The sequence below is a fragment of the Humulus lupulus genome, chromosome 3, assembly GCF_963169125.1.
Source record: "Humulus lupulus chromosome 3, drHumLupu1.1, whole genome shotgun sequence".
NCBI classification, from domain to species: domain Eukaryota; kingdom Viridiplantae; phylum Streptophyta; class Magnoliopsida; order Rosales; family Cannabaceae; genus Humulus; species Humulus lupulus.
Window position 1 is genome coordinate 57815804 of NC_084795.1, and position 11511 is coordinate 57827314.

Here is an 11511-nt window from a genome sequence, read left to right on the forward strand (position 1 = left end):
TTAACTTAATTCTATAATATTTTAGTTTTAAAATAAATTTGGTTGATTATTGTAGGTCGTTTGCGAAGATTTCGTCCGTCTTTGGAAGAAAACCAAAAATAGCAACAGAAATGGCTGATGTTGTTAGTAAGAAAGATGCAGAAATTGCGAGGCTCAAAGCAGAACTTAAAGCTTTAGAGGAGGAAAAAGCTAAACAAGCAGGTGGGTTAGATGATATGGATGAACACGACAATGATGACGAGCAGAGCGACGAAGAATACCACACACCGCACATGCAGGATGACACACCGTACATGCAGGATGTGTTACTTTGTTCGGATAATATTCATAATGTGGTGGCAGAGGGTGTTATCATTGATGGGGTGGGTCCACTGACTATTCATGGTGTTCAACTGACAGACGAATATGTGAGGGTGCGAGTCACCAAAATGTTACAAGAGGATGCTGAAATCCCATGTTCTGTTGGGGAGATACAATATGTTCGAGATACTTATGACACATTTCTTCCTTGGCCAAAAGATTTAATTATGACTGACCAGGTATAAACGAATTCTTTAATTTGTTACCTATTAAAATATTTGTTGGTCCAGTATTTTAATATTATTTTAACTTGATGTTGTGTAGGGTCCTCTAAGAAAGAAACCTCCTATGTCAAAAAGTTCATCCAAGGATATGTCAAAACCTCCTATGACTAGCCCGCATCTGTCATCAGCTGGGTCTCACATCAATCCAGAAAACACTCTGACCGAAGGCCAACCATTTGCCGATCACATCATGAATCGCATCCATGTTAGCCTTCAGTTTATGGTGAGAGAATTTTGCAGAGTTAAGGGAATAAACTCAGTCGTCTCCATTCCAGTGGACCCAACATTCATGAATCGCGAGTCAATATTCCTAACTTCAGAGGATGTGGAACAAGTTGCTACCTTGCATATGATTGGAGGCTTAGCAATGATATTCGGATTAAGGTATCCCTTAAACTAATTCTTTGGAATGATAGGAACTTAGAATCAGTTATGAGTACTGCTCTGTGATATGTTGAAAATTTTCATAGACATTGAATGTTTACAGGTTTGGGAAGTCCTATTTATAGGGGAAACTCTGCCGAAATTTTTCAAAATATTTAACACTGAAGAAAATTTTGTAGATGCATTTGGGAGTCTCTATTTCCAAATCAGCGTGTCTATTACAAGTTTTATGACATTGAACGTCTTAGCTTTAATAATGTTAACGATGTAGAGCGATCAACCATTGACTTGGCGAATTGGTTGATGACCATGGATAGAGTTGGTCAACTTTACTTTATACCTTGGAACATATGGTAAGAAATAGTGTAAATTTTTTTTTATTTGATTAGTCATATATTAAAAATTTAATTATTTTACTTAACATACGCTTCTTATTTTAGGGAACATTGGATGTTGGTGATTGCTATGCCAAAAGGAAAAATCGTGTTCTTAGATCCATTGAAATCACACAAACGTCCAGAAGAAATTGATTCAATGATAATGAGGTAAGTTTTAAATTTTTTAAAATATTTCTTAATATGCAACAAATATTACATGTTACTACATTTTAATAACTTTTGTTAATAATTTTCTTTTTAAATAGTGCATATTATAGAGCTTCTTCCAATGCATTACTCGGCAATCCCACAAAGATATTCAATGTTACATGTCCAAGACAACCACAAAGTCATGAATGTGGTTTTTATGTCTTGAAGTACATTAGAGATCTTGTACGGGCATCAAATGCAATGACTACCCTAAAAGAAAAAGTAAGTTCATTTTTTATAATTTATTTGCTATCGATAATCTATGAAATTAATTTATATTTATTAATTTTACAGTTTGGTGGGAAGACGCAATATTGTGAGATTGCAGACCTCTTGCCAATCCAACACGAATGGTTAGCCAAATTGATACCATACATTTATCAGTAAGCCTATTTTTGTTTAGTTGTAAGTTTAGTATTTTGTAAATGTATTAATGTTAAGGCTATGTAAATGTATTAATGTTAAGGCTAGTTATCTTACTTAAGTACTTGTATTTTATATGTTTATGTACAACATTTTTAATTAATAAAAGTTATCATATATTTATTCAAAAAAAATGCTTAACCAATTTCAATTGAAAAAATATATATAATTGTAATATTATATAATTAAATTGTTGAAAAATAATTAGGCCAAAAAAAAAAAAAATTAATTAGATTAATTAAATAAAATCAGGCCAAAAAATATATATATATTTATATGAAAATAGAAACCATCCATTTAAAAATAATTAGAAACATATATTAAATAAAAAATGCGGGCACTTTCTACTTCGGTTTTAGGTAAAACCGAAGTAAAATGTACACTTTCTACTTCGGTTTTACCTAAGAACCGAAGTAGAAAGTCCTCTTTTACTTCGGTTCTTAGGTAAAACCGAAGTAGAAAGTGTACATTTTACTTCGGTTTTACCTAAAAACCGAAGTAGAATCCCCACTTTCTACTTCGGTTTTACCTAAAAACCGAAGTAGAAAGTGCCCAGGATGCTAGCGTATATACACTTTCTACTTCGGTTATTAAGTAAAAACCGAAGTAGAAAGTGGGGATTCTACTTCGGTTTTTAGCTAGTTTTTACTTCGCTCCGAACTACTTCGGTTGCGAATTTTAGCGAAAACCGAAGTAAATCAAGCTTAAAAACCGAAGTAAAAGCCCATTTTCCTTGTTGTGAAATCTTACAGACAACATATCATCTTTCTAAGATTACAATTGACATTAAAAACATAAAGAAAACAAGCATGCTTTGAACACCACCCCTAGGTCGAAACCCTCCTAGCCCAAAATAATCAAATCATTTCATGTTCAAAAATTGAAAACACCCATCATCATATTTAGTAGATCACAACCTAAAACCCTTGCATGCTTTTTACATAAAATTTTAAACCAACATAACAAAGCATCAAGACTTATCTCATACAAATAAAACAAAACCCTTTAATAGTTCAATCATAACAAGTTTTCTCTCCATGACAAACATTAGAATATTGCCATAAACCAATACACAATGAATAACCAAGCCACACGCCTAGGTTAAATCCTTCACGCATCAAAATAAGAGATTAATCCATCAATCCATATAACCCAAGAAAACAAAATAACATTAGGGCAAAAGATTCATTACCTCTCTTGACTGTAGAATAAAGAACACAAAAGTAACCAACACCCAAGACTATAACAAACCCTTGTTCAAGCCTAGGGCTTCAAAACCCACATGAAGAAAAGAACAAAACCAACAACAACAAAGGCACTTGTCAAAACAAAAGAATAAAAAGAAGAAAGTATAGAAACCATAAGTATTAAGAGACATACCCTAGGATTGAACCCTCTTTCTTATCCTTTTTCTCCTCCTTCTTCTCTTTCTCTCTCTAAGTCGTGCTCTCCCTCTCTCTCTTTTCTCTCTTGCACGCCAGTCAAAGGGGCAAAAATGCTCTTCTATTTTCTTTCTTTCCATTTTATCTAACTTAGAGAAAATAGCCAGTCCTAGTGAGAAAAGGTAAGTTTTCTCTTTTTTGTTTATTTTCATTTATTTTGTTTTTTATTTGATTTTTTCTTAATTATAGGAAAATAAGAGTGCATAAAGATGACAACATCTTTTCCTATTTTATCTAAAATCACCCAAACAAAAATGGTAATGAAATCCCTCCTTTCCCACCATGTGTTACACGTCCACCTCTTCCTTTCCCTTTCTTTATTTTATTTAAATAAACACGATAAATCTAATAAAAGGAAATAGTAAAGTGTGTGAAAATTCTATACAAGTGCACTATGTAACCCTGCACATGCACACACTCAATCACTCAGGTGCATCCTTACCTACCATGCACCTTGGTGCATTCAACCAAATCTCAATTATTCACAAATTAAATAAATAAATAAATAATTAACAATTAAATTCACAAAATTCTACCAAACAATTCTAACAAGTAATTTAAACAAATAAATAAAAGGAATCACAACACCTAACAATTAATTAAAATAAAGCACAAAATTTAATAAATAATAAAAAAAAATTTGATGCGCTACAAGCCCATAATTTCTTTGTGAGTTTTTTGCAATTCAGCATAACTTTCGCCATTTCCTACAAGGTACAATTTTTTATTCCACTACCCCATTTTGTTCTGGGGTTTTGGGTATAGAAAATTCATGCAAAATTCTAAATGCTTTACAATATTCATCATAAATAGAATTTTCAAACTCCTTGCCATGATCACTATGTATTCTTACAATTTTTCCAATGTTGCAATTTTTTTCAACTCCTAATCTTGTACAGAGAGTTTTAAAAGCTTCAAATGTATCTGATTTTTCTCTTAAGAAATCTACCCAAGTAAATCTAGAAAAATCATCCACACAGACAAAAGTGTATCTCTTACCATTAATACTTTCAACATGTATAGGACCCATGAGATCCATATATAATAATTCCAACACATTTGAAGTATTATTATCAGGTAGAGCTTTATGGGAAACTTTCAACTGTTTTCTCAATTGACATGATTCGCACTTACTAAGTGATTCTTTACACAACTTGGGTATACAACGGATGAGACATGCATTAGAATCGTTTTCAATGTTTTTGAAATTTATATGTCCAAGTTTTTCATGCCACAAATCAGTATTATTAAAACTCGACGATGACACATGACATATGAATTTTTGTGTGAGTGTGTAACAATTATCCAAAGAACAAGAACAATGTCACCACTTTGATTTACAACATTACACTCATCATGAAAAAAATTAAAAAGAAAACCTTCATCACAAATTTTGCTTATGCTAATTAAGTTAGCTTTCAGCCCATCAACAAGAAAAACATTTTTTAGTTTTGGTAACCCTTCAATGTTTAGAGTACCTTTACCTAAAATATTTCTTGTCATTCCATTCTCGAATGTTACTACTCCACACTTCAAAGATTTGAAGTTGGTGAGTATGCTAGCATTGCCTATCATATGTCTTGAACACACACTGTCAAAGTACCATGAACTAGATGCGTGTATTTTATGACATGTGAAGGTAGCAAAGCAAACTGAGTTATTTTTCTTGACCCACATTGTTTTTTATTTTGAATTTCTTTTGGTCAATAATTGATTCATGCTAGCAAAGTGTGTAACATAATTCTTTTTAAACAAATTCAATAGAGAAAAACACTTAGATCTTATGTGTCCTTTCATACCAAAAAAATAACAAAATGGTACAAATTGTCCAATGTTTTTCTTCGGACAAATTTTCTTTTGTTGTAGATCTCTTGGAACAAATGAAAATTGTGTAGTCTTCGAAGAGTCACTTGATCCTGAAAAATGGATAGTTGTCACAATAGACAGATAATTCACAAATTTTACGAACAACATTTTCTTAGATGATTCAGATCCATTTCATCCTAACCCACTGTAATCACCAGCCTTCTTCCTGCAGAGAGAATATCATCCAAAATTCCATATCTGGGGTTAAGAATTTTGACACCTTTTTGCATAAGATCAATTTCTTTGGAAGTAATAATCATCTCAAGTTCTTTAATTTTTTGGAAGTAATAATAATCTCAAGTTCTTTAATTTTTTCAACAGATTTTTTATTATTGCTAGCCATTAATCGATTCTCAGAGCAAACTTTCAGCCACTTATCATACATTATTTTGTAAAAAGCTTTCAATGAATGCTCATCTAAGTCAGAATCATCAGAGTCATTATCAAATTTTTCATTATTCTGAACATAATTATTAAGGCATACAAAATCCTTGGAATCCACTGAAGAAAAAGGCATAGCTTTGTGAACAGAGGTTAAGGAAATACTATTGTCTCTGTCATCACTCTATTCATAGTCTTGATCACTCCAAGTGACTGCCATCCCTTTCTCTTTCTTTAAGGTATTTGCACACTCAAATTGAATGTGACTAAATTCTTCACATTCCCTGCACTTAATACCCTTTTTATTAGTTTCAAAGGGATTTTGGATATGGCCATTTTGTTTCCCAATTTTTTTATGTTTTTTTGAAAGTTTTTGTTAACAAAGCCATCACATCATCCGCATCATCTGAACTTTCCTTTTTTTCTTTGGAAGATCTCAAGGCAATAGATTTCTCCTTGATTTCTTCTATTTTAACATTTTGTCTAATTTTTTGGTTTAGTTCAAAAGTGCGCAGTGAACCCGTCAATTGTTCTACTTTTATCTTGTCCAGGTCTTTTGCTTCTTCAATTGCAGTAAGCTTAGTTTGAAACTTGTCACGGAGAACACTAACAATTTTTTGAACCAAAACACTCACTTCAAGTTTCTCCCCAAGAGCAAAATATTCGTTAGCAAAATTTGGCAATTTCTCATAAATTTCATTGGGTGTTTCATTTTCATTTATTTTCAAATTTTTCTGTGAGCATAACAAGCCTAGAACACTTGACATTAACAGTTCCTTCAAATAGAGTTTGAAGGATTTTCCAAGCATCTTTAGCCGAAGCACATGAAGAAATCAATTTAATGTAACCTTCACCAACCCCATTACAAATAGCATGTGATGCTTTATTATTTTAACTAGATAGTTTATCTTCAGTATCTGTACAATCAAGTTCATATTTTACATTAGTTACATCATTGCTTTCTGCTGCAAGAGTCCAACCACTTAAAACAGCTCTCCAAGCCTTTTCATCTTAAGATTTGATGAAGGCTCTCATTCTAACTTTCCATTATGGATAGTTACAATAGTTAAATAAAGGGGGTGAGTTATGGAACCTCCTTCTGTGAAAAAAGACATTGCAAGAACAAGAACAACAAACAGAATAAACCAAGATCACACTCAGAAATGAGTGACCCGCTCTGATACCAATTGATATTCTATTTTTAGTAATTACCAAATTAATTAAACCATGTGAATTAATTAAGGTGCGGAATGGTAATTAAATGTTGAAACAAATTTCAGCTCTGAACTTGTCACGACAGAAACTGAACACAATAAAAAGACATTGCAAAAACAATAAAGAACACAACAAATTTTTACAAGGTTCGGAAACCCTTTCAGATAACCTACTCCCCGGGGCCACACCCAGAGAATAAAACCAATTAATAAAGAATCACAAGTACAAAATATTGAGTTAAACAAAAGAAGACTCCCTCTTGAGATTTTCTACAACTTTGTTGACTTTTGTGAGAATGTTTTGTTTATGTTAATTAGGCATTGTTGAATGTTTTGTTTATGTTAATTAGGAAACGTTGAATGCTTTGTTTATGTTAATTAGGCAGTGTTGAATGTTTTTTTATGTTAATTAGGCAATGTTGAATGCTTTGTATATGTTAATTATGCAGTGTTGCATATCTTAAGACTTTTGGATTGTATTTTAGATAATCTTGAATTTTTTTTTACACTATTATTTTGTTATTTGAAGATCATGTTGATTTTACCCAACAAAATATGTATAATTTGATGAATGTTTTATGAACAATATAATTGGTACTCAAAAATATATTTGTACAATTTTAAGGGTGTCTTAAGTATATTAAATGAAGCGAGTTTGAATTAAAGCAATAAATTATGATATACAGTATTATACAATAATAATTCAAGCTTATCCAAATATTAGAATAATACAAAAAATGTGTTATTGTATCTTTTACAATAACACTGGTTTATAAGCATAAAATTATGTTATGCAAACTATTTTCTATAATGCAGAAAGTGTGTTACTATAAAGTGTATCATAACACTACTTTATAAGTAAAAAAAATTGTTATATAATCTATTATAAATAGCGTAATGAAATACTTATCTAATTATTAAAATAACACAACAAAAGTTTTATCGTAGGCAATACCATAACAATTATCTATAACTATGGAAAAGTGTTATGAAAAGTGACACCACTTTCATTAACACATCAAAAAGTGTTATGGTATATTTTTTATACTACTTTTTTGGTCTTATAGAAAGTATTTTTTCTTGTAGTATGACATCCTAAACTGGGTAGCCGGACTTGATAACCACCACAAGGGGGAGACTCGGAACACATCCTGTATACAAATGCTAGGTCTTTACACCTATGGGTGAGTGGACACTTGATCAACCTACGATGACACAGAGACTAGGTTGTGAAACAACAACATGCACAAATCATGATCACTATGGCTCTCATGAGTATAACCAAATCCAGGTAAAAATGAATAGAAAGAAACATATTCCCTTTATATTTGAGAAAATTGGGCAGCATAATAGCTGCATTTGAATAAAACCAAAAAATCATAACTTGCATAAATAAGTGAAAAGAAATATATTTGGCACTCAGTGCCCTCAGAACAGATCAGAAAACATGCAAAATAAGTTTTCCATTTTTCAAATATTTTATAAATATAAAAATTAGAATATGTTTAAATATGAGTTTAAACAATTCCAATACTCAAGTTGAGTCCCTACCTCCATAGAATTTCCAATCCGAACCCAAAGCGACGCTCCCAAGCTTAACGATGATCCTAGAGTGAATTAGTCCAATTTTAATATCACGCTTTTCGTATGAGCACCGAATAAGCAAACAATTATCGTCACTGCATTCCTTATTCAAAATTGTGTCCAACGACATATAATACGACCATATTTAACGTTTCAAGTTTCGGAACCTTACCCAAGAGGTGCACAGTAGCGGCCGGTGGCGGCAGTGAGCGGTGTACTGGAAACATCGACGTATATATGCACGACATATATCAAAATGATCCCCTCAATGAACACATAAAAAATATGCAACTCATTAGCCCAAACAAGTGTTTCTGTCGCCAGATAACGCTTCAAAAGGGGCGGAGATACCCAAAATCTTGCCGAAGAAAAACGGCGAGTTGACCGGAATGACATAGTGGGCGACGTTCCTCTCACAACGCTGATTCCAACGGTGCCACACACTCATCAAAGTGTCGACCGCAAAACTTTTAAGTGGTCGTACGGGCGCGTCCTTGCTCCGATGGTCACCAAATTTTGGGGCTGCTATCGTTGCCAGTTAGAGAAGTTGTAGCTCTGGCGCGTGTCGAAAATGTAGCTCTGACATGGGTCTGACTGGGTTGTGGCTGGTTTGGAGAGAAACCAAAAGATAGAGAAGTAAAAGAAGAAAAAAAGAGAGAAGAAGAAGGAAAAGAAGATTCAGGGAGAGAGAAGGGTAAAAGAAAGAAAAAAAAGACTCATTTGACTCTTTTGACTCAGGTGGGTCCCACCCACTTATTTTTTTTTAAATAATATATATATTTCTAAGTCTTTACATTCTTCCATTCTTAAAGAAATTTTGCCCCGAAATTTTCAAAGTACAATCTCAAGCTGAAATTAAACAAATGAGGATACTTCTCATACATCTCCACTCTAACTACCATGTAGCCTCATCTTCTCTATGGTTTTACCATGAGACCGTGACTACTCAAATCTCCCTGTTCCTTATCACCTTTAACACTCTCACCAAGATTCTGATAGGTTGTTCTTCATATGTAACGTCCTCCTAAAGAGGGATAGCGTCTTACTCAATGGTGTACGATGGGTCTAGAGTATACTTCCTCAACATCGATACATGGAACTCATTGTGAACATGCCCCAACTACGCTGGTAAGTTCAATCGATAAGCGACCTCCCCAACCCTCTCGATAACTTGAAAAGATCCAATATACCTCAGGGCTAGCTTTCCCTTCACTCCAATTGTTATAACACCACGCTTAGAAGTAACTTTCAAGAAGACATAGTCACCAACCTCAAACTTAACATCTCATTGGTGGAGATCGTCATAACTCTTCTAACAACCTTGAACAACCTTAAGTCTCTCTTGGATGTCTTTGATCTTCTTAGTTGTACTAGCCATAATTTGACGTCCAACTGTGATATGCTCATCTGGTTCTACCTAACAAAAAAGGTGATCTGCATGGTCTCCCATATAAGGCCTCATAAGGAGCCATGCCTATATTCGCCTGGTAGCTATTATTATAACTGAATTCCACCAATGATAAGTGTTATTCCCAGCTACCCCCAAAATCCAAAATACAAGAACGAAGCATGTCTTCCAAAGTTAGGATAGACCTCTCAGACTGTCCATCTGTTAGAGGGTGGTGAGCGATGCTCAAGTTAAGTTTAATTCCAGAGATTTTTACAATGCTCGCCAAAACCTTGATGTAAATCGGGGATCTCTATCAGAGAGAATGCTGGAAGGCAACCCATGCAGTCGAAGTATATTACCCACATAAAGTCGAGCTAGTCTAGAAACCTTATAATCCTTCCTAATTGAAATGAAATGAGCAGATTTTGTCAAACAATCGACAATAACCCAGACAGTATCATGCTTTAATGGTGTTAATGGTAATCTCATCACAAAGTCCATAGTGATCTTGTCCCACGTCCATTCTGGTATAGGTAAAGGTTGAAGCAACCCTGAAGGTCTATGTTGCTCTCCTGGAAAGCCATACACTTAGCTATAAATTTAGCCACATCTTTCTTCATACCTTCCCACCAGTATTGTCTTTCCAAGGCTTGGTACATCTTTGTGCTTTGAGGATGCACAATAAATTTAGACCTATGAATCTCGATCATAACAGACTCTACGATCAAGGATATTTGGAATGACCAATCTTCCCTTATTATGTAAGAATCCTTCGAGATTGACTGTCCATCCATCTATCTGATCACCGTTTTAGATTCGATTCCAGATAAGTATCAATTTTTTCAACTTTCGATTGACATTGCTTAACTTGTGGAAGTAGCACTGGTGTAACCACTACGTTTGAAACACAAACAATCTCTTTTCCTTCATAGTACTCTAATTCATAATCACCCATCGTGATCGTTCTTTTCCACTCCTCAAGAGCCAACAAGCCAAATTTCCATGAAGTTTTCTACATAATGCCTTAGCTACCACATTTGCATTTCCTGGATGATATTGCAAAGTGAAATTATAATCTTCCATGTACTCGACCCATCTTCTTTGCCTCAAGTTCAAGTCTCTTTGAGTAAACAGATACTATAAACTCTTATGATCAAAATATAATTCAAACTTTGCCCCATATTAGTAACATCTCCAAATTTTCAAGTAAAAAATCAGTACTGAAAGTTCCAATTTGCATTAAGCATAGGCAACAACCTTGCCATTTTGCATGAAAACTCCTCCTAGAGCGGTACCAGAAGCATCAGTGAATACCATTGTCAATCTTTGCTTAAGTTCTCTAAAAGCTTCTTCACAACTGTCATCCCACATGAACTTTAAATCCTTTCTTGTTAGCTTTGTCAAAGGCATAGCAATTCGAGAAAAATTCTCCACAAAGCGATGGTAGTAACCTACTAACCCAAGAAACTTCGAACCTTAGTAACGTTCTCTAGTCTTTCCCCCTGCAAGATAGAATCTATCTTTGCAGGATCCATAGTAATGCCTTCTTGAGATATTACATGCCCTAAGAATTTGATCTCGGTCATCCTGAAATCACATTCTCTTTCTTAGCATATAACTGATGACCTCTTCAAAGTTTGCAACACAATTATTAAG

At 33.8% G+C, this 11511-nt stretch overlaps 1 protein-coding gene across 1 annotated transcript; it reads left to right on the forward strand.

Moving 5' to 3' along the window:
• The first annotated feature begins 423 nt into the window (after positions 1-423).
• On the forward strand, positions 424-1147 carry LOC133824202 (uncharacterized). The gene is made up of 3 exons (XM_062257071.1): positions 424-539; positions 625-909; positions 1136-1147. The coding sequence occupies exons 1-3, from the start codon at positions 429-431 to the stop codon at positions 1145-1147; spliced, it is 408 nt and encodes a 135-aa protein (XP_062113055.1). The 5' UTR covers positions 424-428.
• The last annotated feature ends 10364 nt before the right edge of the window (positions 1148-11511 follow it).

Excerpts from the sequence above, each read along its gene's own strand:
- LOC133824202 (XM_062257071.1), top strand. The coding sequence starts at position 429 with ATGTTACAAGAGGATGCTGAAATCCCATGTTCTGTTGGGGAGATACAA. Across the intron at positions 540-624 it reads ATTTAATTATGACTGACCAG|GGTCCTCTAAGAAAGAAACC; the intron begins GTATAAACGAAT and ends GATGTTGTGTAG.